The 16,563-nt window shown below is 37.8% G+C and overlaps 1 protein-coding gene across 1 annotated transcript in view; it reads right to left on the reverse strand.

Moving 5' to 3' along the window:
- SYN2 (synapsin II) overlaps positions 1 to 16,563 on the reverse strand; it is a 198,970-nt gene that overhangs the window by 94,533 nt on the left and 87,874 nt on the right. Inside the window, exon 4 of the mRNA XM_040591760.1 lies at positions 15,739 to 15,895. Within this exon, the coding sequence (XP_040447694.1) occupies positions 15,739 to 15,895 (157 nt within the window). The remainder of the gene's footprint in view (positions 1 to 15,738; positions 15,896 to 16,563) is intronic.

The raw sequence follows: 16,563 nt of genomic DNA on the forward strand, positions 1-16,563 counted from the left end.
GGGCTGCTCTTTCTCTTTAGCAAACAGATCAACTCTTATGTTGCAATAGTTCAAAAAACTAAATCACTCTTGAAATCACGGCTTAGCAAGTGAGGTTTCTAGGGAGCAAGACGACTTTGGCAGTCAGAAGACCACTATTGTTTCAAGACTCCAAAGCTCTGGCTTGTACATGCCTGTGATGTGTTTAATTGTCATTATGCCAACATGAGACATAAACAAATTAGCACAACAGTTTGAATAGTGGGATTTGCTGGTTACAAACAGGAAAAAAGCAAAGAACAATAGAACTCTGTCCGTCATGCAGTTTGACAAAATACCTTCTCTTAACGCAATTTAGGGTGCAGGGATAGTAAAAACTGTTTAAAGGGAAAAAAATTATGATACCCTTGCATCACATTTCCAGCTGGCATACAGTATTTGTTTAATTTCGTGGTGTTTACTTAGGTTTGGTAAAACACATACTTAAATTTTGAAGTCCAGTGGAAAACACCTTAATGATGAGTAGTTTTCACCAAAAGCTTAAGAAGTTCTAGTTGGATAGTGTACTGTACAAAACAGACCTCAAGGAAAGGAAATATTATCACAGCTACCAAAATAAGGTGGTTTGCAGATAGGATTCCTGACAACTTACTACATATTTCTGTTCTTATCCAAGATCCAAAATCAAAATTTCATAAATAAATACTGCCTATCAAATACATGATTTTTGCCAAACACTTATTACATTAAAATAAATCTATCTTTAAGTAAAAACCTTACAAAAAAAAATCATGATTGTATTTCCTGTGATTGTTTTCCTTATTTTCTTTTCCATTTTCACTGAAAGCAGGGTAAAGACAGTGAGAAAGTGACATTATTTGTAGGGGTTGTAGCATTCACTCAAGAGGTAAGAAAGCTATAATTCAGATTAATACTAGCAAATGTTTGTTTACTTAAAATAGTATCAGCCACAGATACACAGACATGTATCACTCTAAAAGACCCTCTAATCAAGTACTTAAGCTATGAAATAGCGCGTAGGAAAAGTGGGCCTAAATTTCCTGAAGCAGAGGAAAGAAATTACTCAAGATTCCCCTGCTTCACCTGTGTGTCTACAATTTTAGGAACCTCTTGCCCAACTTTTCTCCCCCCAGAAAGAAACTTGATAAATTCAACCCAAATTCACATAAAATTTTGGCATTCTAATTGTACATCCTTAAACTGCCACAAATATTTCTTTTTTCCCTAGATTCCTACCAGGTGGTTTATGAAAAATAATTTCCTTTATGTTTTAATTAATTTCTATCAGTTTTTAAGTGTTATCTGGACTATACCTTTTCATATTTTCCTTTTGAGAAGCTGAACAAAAACACACGAGTTACACAGATCAAAGACGACCACTCCGAAAATCCTGTTGTTACCTGGGCAGCGGAAGCTATACAGAGCTTACCAACAGGGTGAACATGGAATGCCATGTTGAAAGCCAGGTTTTAAAGGTCTGCTGGAAAAGACACTAACAAGCTTGAATTGACATTTTTTAGACTTTAATAAAAAAAAACAACACAAACCTACAACAACAAAGACCGTATTAATGCTCTGCCTTGATTAGAGCTTTTAAATTGTTTTGTTTTACTGGGCTAGCTAATATGACCTTAAATTACACCTTTAAATCACAGTAAAGCTTATTAAATTCTTCCCTAGGCAAGAGCATCATCTTTTTAAATGATAAACTATTGAATTATTATCAAACTCTATGCTGAACGCTTTCACATATGGGATGTTCATGAAATGGAGAATACTGGTAGAGCCACCCTAAATTTAAATTATTTTACACGTATGCCGAAAACCATGGGAGATTTTAACAATTATCTAAAAAGAGAAACGCACAGAGCTTACTATTTCAGCAGAAGTCTTTTCAACATCTTCAGAAAAAACAAGAGAGTGGAAAAAAGTTCTTTTAGCTCCTATTAGCTAGCTGAATTTACTTCTCATTTCAAATTTTGCATCTTATTTTCAGCTCAAAGACAGATACTCTCAAGTACATATACGTCGGGTTTTCAGGTTGGGTTATTTTGAAGGAAAATAGTGGGATTTTGTACCACACTTTGTAATGTCAGCTCTTCTCTTTTCTGCTAGGGACTAAATGCTTTCACATCTAGGCCTATAGATTGCTCCTCCATAAAGAAACAGGAGAGCACCAGCTTTCTCCTCTCCAACAAAGTATGATACAGATAAGAAGAAATATTAGAAAAACACTTGCTCCCTTTGACTTCATATAAAAGCTTTATAGGGTTTCAGTACAGTAAAAATGGACCACTATAAATTTGACTGCATAGACTGTACTGTAATCAAGCAGTGCAGTTGCAAAAAAAAAAAAATCGCTTTACTAACTTCATAAAGATTATAATAACGACTTTGCTTATCTCTTTAGATGACTTAAATTGTGCTTAATTAAACACGTCATCCCTGAAACGCTCAGATTTTTTTCTGAACTGCACAAACTTTCAGATAATTAGAGATGATATTTAAAATTAATTACTCGAGATGCTGCTTTGTGTTACCTTTAATTCCAGCAAGCTTCTGATCACTCTTGCCAGGCGGAAGGATATATACCATTGTCCATTCCAGTGGGGAATTTCCTGGTATGTTAAGATTTTCATGCAACAAACTACTTCACGTTTCCCTGGACAGTTGTTCCCTATTAGGGAAGCACCACTGAGCTGTGTGCTATAAAACCTTTACTGTCACAGATTTTCCTTTACTGTGAGTATTCATTAACTGTCCCCTTTACGAGCTAAGGCTTGCTTCTTCTGACAGTGAAAGAGTTCCAACCAGTCATCTAACACTTCACAGTAACAACTAAAATGACCACAAAATTCCCTAGATAGTGTGCTTCACCAAAGCAGATGAGTTGGCAGCCTCTAGGACTGGAGAAACAGGAAAACTTTGATGGGTGAACACTTTTTGAATCCCTCTGTCATAAAAAATTTGCACTTTTAGCTGAGATTTATCTTATCTTTGATTGCTCTAAGGCGTGGATACATCTAAAGAGTGAAGAAATTCCATGCAATACCAGTTTATGTCTGGATTTCCAGATATAAATTTGCCTTTTCCCAAATATATGAAATGTGTATCAGTGTCCGTGGCTGATATCACTAAAACAAAATCTCCAGGTTTCTAATATGATCTCAATATCGCTGCCAGCTTGCTTTGAACATATATTACTTAGAAGCAGATGATGTAAAATAGTTTAAAGATTGGGTTGTTATGCTGATCAAATGTTTAGACAGAGTAGAAGTTTCATCCTACTGTATACTTAAATCATTCCTTTGTAAGACTAAGAACTGATGAAAAACAGCTTTCCATGGAAATGCTGTAGAGGTTCTTAGTATTTCTCTGTAAACTGCACACTAGAATAAATTATGCCTGAATACATTATATCATTACACGCGAGCACAGATGGGGGCCTCAGCAATTGGATTTATCTTTTCAATATACAAAGAGAAGCTCCTTTTTCCCTACAACCATCCCACAGAGGTCTCTTCAGGGGTCTGTAGGTTATGAAGCTGAGAGATGATCTGGTTTAGATTACAGGCTGGTTTATGTCACATCTCTATTATAGGAAACTAGTAAGGATAATGACTCATTGACATCTTTACCCCCTTCAGACAGCACCATGAAAAATGTACTAAAGTCCACTTTCAGGCTGAAATGTACATTTTTAGGCTGAGGCTCAGAGATATGGCTGGTCATTCCAGAAAAACATGATTGCCTTGTAATAGATGTTCAAATGCACAGACTAAGTGCCATTAGAACAAACATATCAGGGGTCCTTGGTGGCCAGCAGATCGAGAGGCAAACACTGCAGACCCTTCAGAGGGAGAAGAAATGAAGCAGTTTTGTGGAAGGGGCTAGGAGGGTACATGTGACACAGGTACTCTTTGGGAGTCAATTTACTTTAACGAAGGATTTTCACTATGCCTGTATTTTAAACGCAGCTTCGGTGTTTGTCTTTGTGTATTTAAATATATATATAATATATATATATTTCCTTTTTTTATTTAAGAATTAATTTAAGAAAAATATATTTAAGAAAAAGAATAAATATATAGTCTTCTCCCTCTGAAGGGTCTGCAATGTTTGCCTCTCGATCTGCTGGACACCAAGGACCTGGGTTTTTTTTCTTAAAATACCGTTACCTGGGAAGTTTCTCTGTTACTCTTTTTATGCTCTTCATGCGCTGTTTTGTTGCGATTGGCCTACATTTGTTCTATTATGCTTTAGTAAACATTAAATACTTTTCCAGAAGGCTGAGTACATACTCATTTGAATTACTATTTAATACCTAATATGAGAATCAAGGGGAACAGACCACTGACTGTAGCTTACGTACTTCTTTCTGTCAGCAGGAGCTGACAGACAACTTAATGAAAGTATTCAAACTTTCAAAGTCAATTCAAAGCTTGACATGGCAACTGAACAATGACACATCGCCTACAAATCAGTCTGGGCACATTAACAGAATATAGAAAAGATGGGAACTGACAAAAGAACTTGATGTTCCTCCAGTAGTTTTCCATGATTACGATGCAAAGCCAAATACAACACAGTTGGATTACAATGGAAAGATAACTTATATGGACCCTGCATCATAATTCAAATGGCAGTTTCAGAACAAAGATGAGTTGTTTCCTAACCCTTCTGTGGCCCAGCCTCACACTAGCACATGGTGATGAGCTCTGCCTCGCCAAGCTGAGCTGCTCTCCCCCAGTGCATTTTTCATTTGCATCCTGCTGCTTGACCCATCACTCTGGGACCAGCAGCATCTCTCCCTGCCACCTCTGACTGCAGCTGATATTTCCTCACCTTCTTTATCTCCAGCTCCCTCCTCACCCTCTGAGGTGCTTGTCTGCATCTACTGAGATGAAGCTACTGAAAGCCTGTGTGGATTGTGCTGTGCTTCCAAGAACTATTTGAGTTGTCTGCTCCATGTTATCCAGAATATCCAACGGCATTTATTTGGCTACTGCACCTCTCCTGCAGCATGAGTACTGCAGCCTGCACCGCCTCTGAGAGGCACTTCGCTCCAGTTGCTAATCACCGCTGTAATTAACTGCTGGAACACTTTTCACATCGGAATTACATCTGATAAGACATACAAATTATTAAGAACTTCTACATAATGAAAAAAAAAAAGTCTTAAATAAAAACCTCATGCCCTTGGAAGAACCACATGCAGAGTTCTCACGGATACCAGAGTGCATCCATGAGAGGAAAAAACAAGACGTTTTCTACAACAGTTATAAAAGCAGGATTTAAAAAAAACCACAAACCAACAAACAACTAGAAGAGGATCAAAGACAGAGATATTTTTGTTTTGTCTCGGCTAGCAGAGTTGGGTAGAGAGGCATCTGGCAATGAGAAACACCTTGGCTACTGAAAGAGACAGTGACAAAATGTGTAAACAGTGAGGAAAGTGAGATTTAAGGAACACATGCAGATTAAAATGAAGGAAAAGTAGCCCATGAGCATAAAAGGTAGAAAACAGATCAAGACATATCTGTTAGAATTAGCAAAAATTAGAACCATGAGGCCTAGAGCAATAGGCCTTCTGGAAGTTTTTATTTCAGAATGAAAATTTACAGAAGGAAAAGAGAAGGTTATGGATCTGAGTCATTCAAATAAAAGCTTTGAGGACTCTTCTTGGGTGCACTTGGCAACAATGAGAATGTAGTTTTTTCCACTATTATGGGAACACAGAGTTCAGTGTCCTGTTAAAGGAAACATTTGTGCACCTGTTTATTTTAATGGGACTTGGGCATTTGCTTAAGCACTTCTCAAAAGGGATTGGGGCTCACTACAATAAAAAGAGATTTTACTGTTCTGTGGGGCTTTTTTTAGAGATACTAAGATCCTGAGACTTTCCAGATAAAATAGTAAGTTTTTATAAAAATACTGAATTCAAGAGAACATCACAGTAGAGGAAGAAATCTTTTAATGCAAACTGTGTTTTTGCAGATATAGCCCTCCCATATTCATTGGTAAAAACTCTTGTAGTTCATGTAATTTTGTGCAGGTGTTCAGATGTGTCTGTATGAAGTTATCTCCAGGCAAAAAAGCATTACTGATGTACTTAACCACTGAAGTATTAAATCCCATTTTAAAGCTAAAGATATACTTTTTTTTTTTTTTTAATTTCTCTTAATTTGTACATAGATGCAATCATGTGCTGCTACAACTTTGTGCACAGAATTCAAACTCAGTCAGACTGGGCTTCTTACCTATATGGACTTTTCTGTCCCGAGATCCTTCCCGCATTTCAACCAGACAAGGCAATTTTGAAAACTTTTTCTCAAATTGGCTGCTGGCAAAGACCAAAGGTAGGATGCCACTCCTCATACAAGACCTGCCAACATGCTCTCCTTTAAGCCCAGCACAGAAAGTCAGAGGACTTCTCCAAGGTGGCCAGCATCCAAAGAGTGCGATATTTTACAGCATTTTAAATGGAACTATAAACAAAAGAAGATACTTCACAGAACAGGTGTGCTAGTTACTACGCCTCATAGAAGAAACAAAGACACCTGGCATCCATTTCAGATGTGAACTGGAGCTAAGGATAGAACCTAAACATGAAGGAATGATGGCAAGGAAATCAGACAGCAACAGCAGCACTGGTGGGAGGTTTGAAAATCATGTGGGAGAACAATACTTGTGTAGAGGGAGAGCAGGGATTGCGGTGGGAGAGCCAGCACAGTGGGAGGGATTTTCCTGGATAGGTGACGAATTGCTTCAGGAGGGTGAGTCCAGCCCCCTGATTCTCCTCATCCCTGAGTCACCGTGGCTGTATATAAAAGAAGCAGAAATAATCTCTACCTAATTTTTTTCTAGCCAAAATCTATCTTCTAAGGAACTTTAATGGGGAATATAACATACAAGTTTCCTTTTTAATTAAATACTGATATTGCTCAAGAAATCAAACTTAATTTTCATAATCTGGCCTTCAGTTATGGATATTTGCCTTAAGCAAGCACAGAATAGAGTTTTTGAATTTAATACTGTAGCAGGAACATCAGATAACGCAAAGGATATAAACCGCAGCTTTACAGTCCTGGTTTTCAGATTAATCTTACAGCCTTTATTTGAATATAGTTTCTGTCAGTAGAAGTTCAGAAATGTTTTAAAGTATGTTTCAGTTTTCTGCCACTAGAAAAGTTCAATGCAATGAAAGTCTGTCATGGATGTCAAGAGTTCCCACCACTGCTGTTTAGTGCAGAGAAGAACAGGGCAAAGCAGCAACAACCTACCACAAAATTCAAGAATGCAGTAAAACAAATGTGATTCTACTTTTACACTGAATTAGCCTCATGGCAGCAAACACTAGTCAGTGCAAAATAGGTATGTATACTCACTTTATATATAACATACTTCATAGTTCAAGCAAAGACTGATGAATACAGAGCCCTAAGAATTGCTGTATGGTACAGAAAACAAATCATCATGATGCCAAGGTATATTCATTTAAGGGTCTCTGCTTTTTTGAAGGAGTTTCCAGTGAGCTTATACACTTTAGGAAAGCAAAATCATTAATCAACACTGTAATATTCCCTTTCTATTTCAAAAAATATTAAGCTCAAAATAGCACTGTGCAGAGGCGCAAACAGGAAAACACACTGCTAGGCTTATTGTATTTAGATTTCTTTGTTATGCATTTAAATTAATAATTTTTCATGAACTTTTCTCCAATTTAACATTCAAGCTTGCTGGTAAATTGCATTTGACCAAAAAGCTTAAAATGCTTTCACCTTCCTTCCGACACAGTTTTGTGAATTTACTTTCAGCTTTCGCACTACAAATCCATCAACATGTTTTGCTTTAACTGGCAGGCTGAGCGAAGAGGCCAAAACCTTCACTGGCTGTCAGAGAATTAAACTACAGGGTTTTAATGCTTAACGTTCTCCTCTGACCAGTGCTGGAAGAGCAGCACATGTGGACAATTCGTTCTCTGGCTGCCCTATAGACACACAGACCTCTGCGTTCACTATGATCCTTCATATGAATGAAAGCCACAAAACTGGTTTTAGAAACACCTCTACCATTCACGTAGATATCTGCAAATAGAGTCATGGAATTCATTACGGAGCTCGCCAGGCATTATCACATGGAGCTGTTCCACCTTTACCACCCATGCCATTGTGCCCAGTGCCTATGAGAGCAGCTCTGCACTGCCTGAGAAAGAGACAGGCAGCACCTGGTTTCCCGTGCTGAAGTCAAAGAAGGAACTGCTCTTGCTACAGTAGCTTTCTGAAGTGCAAGGGTAGGAAAAAGCCACTGAACCACCTCTTTGGGTGGGCTCTGGCTGCCCAGTGTCCCTGTCTTTGTCTATCAAGTAGATCAATCTTGTCTCAGAATGGTTCAAACAACAAGAAAGTTCAATGCTGGCTCCAGGTTTCACCTAACAAAATATCTGAAAACAGCCACTGACTAAAATACAGGTCTTACCATTTCTAACATTTGTAATGTTAACAGACATTAAATTTGAAGGTCCCTAAACACCTTCGTTATCTGAGTTGAAGCCACATTGCAGGTATTGAAGGTCAAGGCTAAGGAATGCATAAGATCCCCTCTGGCATACAGGCAAGTGCAATAACCAGCCACATTCTAGGCCATTGTTCAGCATTACTGTACAAATCTTATTTTCAGTATTGAGCACAGAATTTTCTTATAGCGCAATAAACATTCGGTAAGAAGTTTATAATTTTCTTCTCTAAACCTGACATGGAATAGCATGGGAAGAGCATGGAGTGCCATCGCTTTCCAGTAAATAGATTTTTGAAAATACTTTGCTTGCACACGTTCATTTTATTTGTTATTCATTCTCCAGAAGATACTTTGACACGATGTTGAAAGTCATCTGTGTGGTTGTGTCTGCCCATTAGCACAGCTTCAATAATTTGAGTCAACAGGAAGCTGGAATGAACAGAGCCCGTGTTTTATATGCTCCTCCCTGCAGAGTGCCTACAAGTTTCCTGCCAGTGCCTCAGTCTATTGCTCAAGACTATTAAAGTGTAGCTTGAAGGGGGGAAAAGCACAAAAGTGCAACTTCAGACAGCAGCACATGAAGGAGGAGAAAACAAGGTGGGGAAGAGTACCAGAACACCACCAGAAAGCAACAAAGGGCAGTTGAAACAGACCTTTCAAAGAAAGCAAGGTAAGAATAGAGAAATGAAGTGTTGAATCAGAGTAGAAAGATGAAGACAGATAAGTAGAAAATCAACTGCAAAAGACATGCAAAGCCAAACACAACACATGAAGGCATAGAATTATGTAAGCTTGGCAGAAGGAGCAAAAAAGGAAAATGCCAGGAAACTTGCAAAAAAGTATTTGGCTGTCTGCTTACAAACTGTAGGAAAAGAAACAAACAAGAACGGCAAAATTTACAATACTACCAAATTTGACAAAAGGAAAAGCCACAACCAGCCTTCCCTCAGAACGATTGCAGATGAGCAAGGAAATAAATTTTAGCATAAAAAAGTGTTCTATGGCACTTCGCTTACATTTATAATTCGTAACAATAAATTTGTACAACGAAGGAGACAAAGCCCCAGCGGTCTTTTAAAGATGTTTCAGTACAAGATGGGTTTATACCTGGAGCGCCTTGTAAAAAATGCCAGGATCTTTCAGCTTTCTTTAAAATAACACAGATATCTCTGCCTTCTGGGTCTTAATTCCACTCTGCCAGCTCTTGACCAGAAAACAGTTCCTATTTTTTTCCCCCCTTTACCCCCCGCATCACTGAACCGATGCAGCAGGTTGTCACTACGCCAGCAGCGTCTCCGTCACTGGAGGCCAAGCGGCTCAGCACCCAGCTCACCCGCGCCGTGACAGACGGCTCTTTGCGAGCGGTTACAGCTATGGGGTACCTTCACACACTACAGTGGGCTTCCACATCCCCTCCATGACTACATCAAGTCAGCATTTCCCGCTAAATACAGACTCTTCCACCAGCATGGCAACAGCTAATTAAGGTCACAGCACTCACAAATGTTTTTTGTAGGCCCATTATCACGTTGTAGGTTGTGCTGTCTCCTTCACCAGGGTAAATGTGTAATTAACATATCAGCAGATCCTTGAAGCCTTTTATACCAATCACTGCCACGTAGCCTCTCAAGGAACTCTAACAAGAGAGCAGATCTGCAGCCAGCTACAGGTGCTGCTGTGTTTTCCCTCTGCAGCAAAGGAACCAGAACTGCCACCATGGAACTGGACTGATCTCAGGAGAATTTTCTTTCTCTTCAGTCATATATACTTGGTCTATACAACTGCAGCAATTCTGTAATCTCTGCAGTGCTGAAATGCTTATCACTATGTGAATCTAGAAGTAGCAATCCAGATACTATAGTGCATGTAATTAGCATGTCACAGTCAGGTTTAACTGAAATTAGGTGTTCTATCTACGGCAGTCATGGACATTGTACCTTGCGGTCCCCGACAAGTCAGTCTGCACGTTTAGTACAGTCCAATTAACTCTACCTCACTGCAGAAATCCACTTATTAGCAATCTGCTATACACAGTCGGGGTGAAAAGCTAATAACCTGTGGTATTCCAAGACTGCACCCCTAGCACCACTGACTGCAAAAGGAAACAAAATTAAGAACAGGGTTCAACTGATGTAAACACTTAAGCATGTAAATTTCACTAAAATCTTAATAGGCAGTATGCAAAAGGATGCATGCAGACAAGAATTTTTTTTAAATTCAATCCAATACACTGCAAAATCATGTTTTTTAAAAAATATTATTTTCCCAATCTGAATCGTGAGCATGATTTTTACCTATTACTGCAAGCACTGCCATTGTCATCACATTTTCCAGTTACTTCCAGCCTCCACAATCACTTACATCGGGTAATTACATCACAATTACGTACATCAGGTACTATTGGAAAGATCACATACAATCTCCTAAGCCTCAGTTAAGGAATGTCTCATTTCTTGAATGACATTTTCTAAAGGAAAACAAAGATAATAAAATATCTAGATTGTGATTTTAAATAATATCAAATGATAGCCTTGAGTAATTAATTATGCTCTTTTTACTGTTATAAAACTTCCATAAATGCTTTACAGATTTACACAGGTCCTGTACACCATTACCTGAGTAAAACTGTAAGATGGAACATGAATCCAATGTGGGAAGTATATCTTTTTACCTCACCTTAACTCGATGTAACTGAATTAAACCTGGTAACAGGGTAAGTCACACACAAAAGCGTGAACCTTAAAACAGTTCCTCCACAGCTCTGCGTGCACTCAGCAATAAAGAACTTAGTCTTTATTTATAAAACCCATACTTTCCCCCTAGGTAAGTAGCTTTCTGACATTCTTACTAGCATTTAAATGAAATCCATCTCACCAGCCAGGATCATTAATTTTTCATGAGGTAGGTGGTAAGTGTTATCACAGAACTGAAATAACAGCAGTACTGTAATAAACCCAAATCATTAACATATTTCAGTATGCAAACATCTCACCACACACATTCATTTCAATATTTTCTTTGCCATGGTTGCTAGCATCCTAACTTTTCAAAGGGTTATATGGTGCTTTGAACTTTTGACATACATTTGAAGTAACTATGTATGTCCTGACACCGGAAAACACAAGCTTTAAGACTTGTTTTCAGAATTTTTTTTTAATATGTTCCTGACAATCTTCCTACCGCACCCCCATCTTTCATTAACATACCTCAGATCAAATACAAATTTGCTGACTGTCTATTGGCAAAGGCACAGAAGCCCGGGGGTGTCTACAGACACAGTAAAAAAAGTTTAAAAAAAAAAAAGTAAAATAAAAAGTAAAAAAAAAAAAAAAAAAAAAAAGAGTTCTGCTGCAAAACTAAGGGCAGGTGCTTAATTTCCTAATGTGGGGTGTGAATCTGCCCTCAGGGCTGTAAAGAGATGTTGTGAGTCTGGAGCTGAAACTTAAAAAACAAACAAACAAACCCCCAAAAACAAACAAAAAAACCCACCAAACAACAAACAAAGGAAAGACCTGATACTCTGAAGAACAGTCATTTATAAAACAAAGATCTTGTATGTTGGATTCTAACTTTCGTTTTATTCAGTAGCCCTTTTACAGCTAGTCTAACTCTCCCAACTTCTTCCCCTCCTAGCAGTTCTATACTACTCCTGATGTAAATGAGATCAATTCCCATGACTAATTTTTCATCCCTTAAAAGCCCATTCCATTGGACACCCTATTTTTTTTCTGCTGTTATAGAAATTGCAATTCACTTCTGCCACTCAAATTTTACCTGCAGGAAAGTCAATCTGTTTCTCCTTAATTAATAAAGATTGTTACTTATGGCATTATCTAGAGTTCTGCTTTCTAATTTTTCAGAAGGCTTTTGAACTTGCTATTTTTATAGAAATAGCTTTCATACAAATATCAGGTCACCCACGTTAGCAAAGAAATTGTCCAGAAAGGCAACCTTTACATGCTATAAAAAAGGGGGCTAATCGACAGTAAGTCTAAGCACACGCTTGCTTACTTGCACTACTGCAAAACCAGCATGGGCGCTCATGACTGCTTGAATACACTTTCTGAAATTCTGGCAGTAAGACACACTTTATGAAAAGATACAATTTGTATGAAGTCAAACCTGTTTTTCTTATTATGTGAATGTTAAGACGACAAATAACATGAAACGGAATTAAAGTGTATTCTAGTATTTAAGCCACAATGAAAAAGACAAATATAAACAAGAAAAGTCTTAACTGCAAACACACAATTTCAGTTTCAGCAAACTACGCAGTTCTGTACGTGAGAGGTGAGACTGGCAGGTGGTTCAATACCTTTATTCAGTGCTGTAAATGTTGAGCTGGTTTCTGATCAACGAACTTGCAGAATAATTTTGTTGGGGTTTTTCTGTAACAATTTAACTAAGTTTCTGTCTGAACTGGTATGTTCAGGTATATGCTTAAATACATGTCATTTCAACAGTGGGGAACATTGCTTGATTCACTGGCCTGAAGTACATCCAGGAGCCCGGCACGGGCATCGATGGTGTCTCTGCTTCATGCTGGCATGCAGCAACAGGTCGGGGAGTGCCCCCCAAGGGCGTCCAAATCCAGACTGCAGTTTGCAGCAGGGATTTCACTCAGGCAGGGTAGCATGCATGAGTCAGGTGTCACCAAACAAACTAGAAGATAATAGCAAAACCAACACTCCCTGGATTCCGTTGAATAATTTGAATATTCATGATATTGGCTGAAGCAAAGGGTCAATGGATTTTTACCCTCGGAGTAAGTATTCTGGGCATGGGTTGAAACAGGTTTGCATGACTTCTTGCAAAGCTTAGATTTCCTAAATCTGATAAAGATTTTGTGATGCTCTGGGATGAACATGGTTGTCTCTACATTTCCCACTGTCACAAAGACCAAAAGTCAAGATATCCCAAGTTCAATGCCCAAACAAGCCCCTTCATGTTTGTACAGAAAATATTTGTGTGTGTGCCAGGAAAGTGCCATTGTAATATGTGCAAATTGAAAGTCCACACTGCTAAGTAGGACCCAACTAAAGCACAGGTGCCACCACGTATTCAGAACTCTCACATTTACAGGCTTAGCTTGTGGTCACAGGTAGTTAAAATGCAGAATTGAGGCCACTGCCAGAGCAAAGCATGACCGCATGGACAACACACGGACATCGCCTACTCAACCTCGCTGTCCATGGAATTGCAGTGGGGGCATAATGCAACTCAATTAATTTCAGGGAACTACAGAAGATAATTAAAACATGAAAGAAGCTAGTTTGAAGCACATGACTTGTCTGACACCAAAATTTCTCTCAAATAGTTGTTTCTGAGAGGAAATACCCAAGAGATGTGAAATGGACTCTTGCTGGAGCTGTGCAAAATTTAAGCATTTCAAAGGAAACATATTTTGGGTGTCAGATGAGAAGCTGCAAGGTTTATGTTCAAATAAAATAAGATCAGCTGAAAAATATTTTCATTTCATTCATATCTAAACTGAGACAAACTACAGAAATTTCAGCCAAAATGAGAATTTTTGCAAAACCCAAAGACACAGATATGACAATTCAGAAGACAGCCATTTCATCGTGAACTGCTATGTCACACCTTATAAAAACTCTACCATAATTTGAGATTAAATTATTCTAACTCTAAATTCAAATAAGGCCTTATAAGCATAGTACTTCATTATTTGTTTCTAAGGTGTACTGTATAGAACAACAACAACAAGAAATATGGAACATGACTTAATTCTTTTACACACATAACCATACATTAGCTTTCGCTGGGTTTTCCAGTTGTTATAGTAAATATTGCTGCAGCTCCCAGTTATTCCCAGTTATAAGAGTGAAAAATCAGCACAGAAATTTTATGTGCAACAAGACCAGTTGTAAGAAAGGGATATCTTTATTGGTCTGGTGGAAGAACAGCCATGACATTAATGCCACCAGAAGAATATTACGAGGAGGAATTATTAATTTACTTTTTATTGCATCATTATTGCATATAAATGCTACTGCTTTTGCTTAACCGCCTAGCTTTATTGCATACAATGAATTAAAGCATTAAGACATGCCACACAGCATAGAAAATGTGATGTATTAAAATAATGGATTAAGCAATATACAATATATATTCTGAGAAGTTATAAATGCTCTAACAATTATTTATTTCCCACTGTAGTTTACTGCAATATAAAAGTATAATAAAATTATCTGCAAGTGGTATATGTTCAAATCTGCTGACAATTTTTTGGAGAGATTTCATAGTAAGTATGAAAAAATAATCCTCAAGACAGTAAAAAGTATTACTGTTAAAATTTCCTGCAGTGTGAAAAATACTGACAACTGTTCTTTTCCTACCCAGATATCAGACAAAAAAAATTATGAAGCTTTGGCTATTTATAACAAGCGGTATTCTTCAAAGTTTCATTAGACCTTGGACAACTGGAAATCTATTTTTTTTAATAATTAAATTAAAATTAAAATTAAATTAAAATTATTTTTTAAAAAATCTATTATAAGAACAATGACTGCACCATTGATAATCAACTTTTACAGCACCATGTTTTAACTTGTTGCTACTAATGTTTAGTTCTCTATGAACCAAAAAGATCACCAAACTCTGTATTACTACAAAGCATGGAATGAAAAACTGAATTGGCTTCTACATTAAAACTGGCAAGGAGCAGAGATTCTCCATTGTACCTCATGACTCTAGGTGTAGCTGAAAAGACTACTCCCACATCCATATGCACAAGGATTATGAAAAGAGCTTTCAAATGAGGAAAGGAATAGCTGCAGATTTCCTTGCTAAAGCATAGCCCCAAAAATGTCACAGGCATGGTTTAAAACCACAAATATGAAAAATATTCTCAGCTTGCTTTTCCCAGACAAATTGTGAATAAACACACTTTCCTCACTTGAGGAAGTATGTTAGCATTCCGTTGGTTTCCTCACTTATTTCATTATTTGTATTACAAATATTTTTTCTCTCTGTCTACACACCACCTACACTGGCTCTTTGAAAACATGATTGAAATATGTTCGTTTACTTTTTATTCCTTTCACTATTGCTTCACCGGTCTGCTAAGTAACTTTGCAGTTTGATACTCAATATTCACGAAGGGGAACCAACCAAGCAAACAAAAAACAAAAGAACAACAACAACAACAAAAAAGGCACTAACTGCTTTTGCACCAGAAGAACTTTTTGGTACAACACTTACCACCCACGGCTTGTCACAGAAGTTATAGATTGATTCCAGCGAGTTGACACTCGGGATGCCCGCATACTGCATTCCAATGATCAAGTTACGGAAATCTTCATTTTCTGCCATACTGAATGAATGTTGTCGAACCAGGACAAAGTCAGGCCTGAATGACCTACCAAGAAAAAGATAGGTTGCTAATAGTCAACGATTAAATTATTTTTCCTTCAACAGCAAAATCTTAAAAGGGAAAAATGTCTAGCTCGTGGATAGAGAAATACCAAATGAACACTCAAAACAAAGGTAAACGTTAGAAGACAGAAAGTTATGGCTTTATGAAAATCTGTACTGTATCAGTTCTTAATTGCTGTCCAGGAAACATCAGCATCCAGTCAATAACGTGCCCCCATGAAGAGGAGACACAAGTTATCACGGCTTTTCAGGTTGTTTGCCCCTGAAAGATAAATAATGTATATACACTCTGAGTATGTTCTTTAGTTTGTGTACACTGGTTCCTGAGCCGTGACAATCAAAACCAAAGCAGACTGATGTCTCTGCCAGAAACCGAAGCTTCTTGGGAACAATGTTTTTTCGCTGCTGTTGGCAGACCATTTTAAAGACAGTAAGAAATGAAGCAACCCCATTGCTCGCAGAATGAATCATACTGTAACTGGAGATGATCACAATTCAACTTCTGATCAAGACATTTGTCAAAATCAATTTCTAAACTTAAACTACACATTTTTCCCCTCTCTTTCTCTCTTCTATCTAATCAAGTTTTCTTCTGTTGCAACCTCCATGGCTTCTTCTCCTACCACCAGGCACCTTTGAGAACAGTCTGAC

Source organism: Falco naumanni, chromosome 4 (assembly GCF_017639655.2).
Source record: "Falco naumanni isolate bFalNau1 chromosome 4, bFalNau1.pat, whole genome shotgun sequence".
Classification (NCBI taxonomy): domain Eukaryota; kingdom Metazoa; phylum Chordata; class Aves; order Falconiformes; family Falconidae; genus Falco; species Falco naumanni.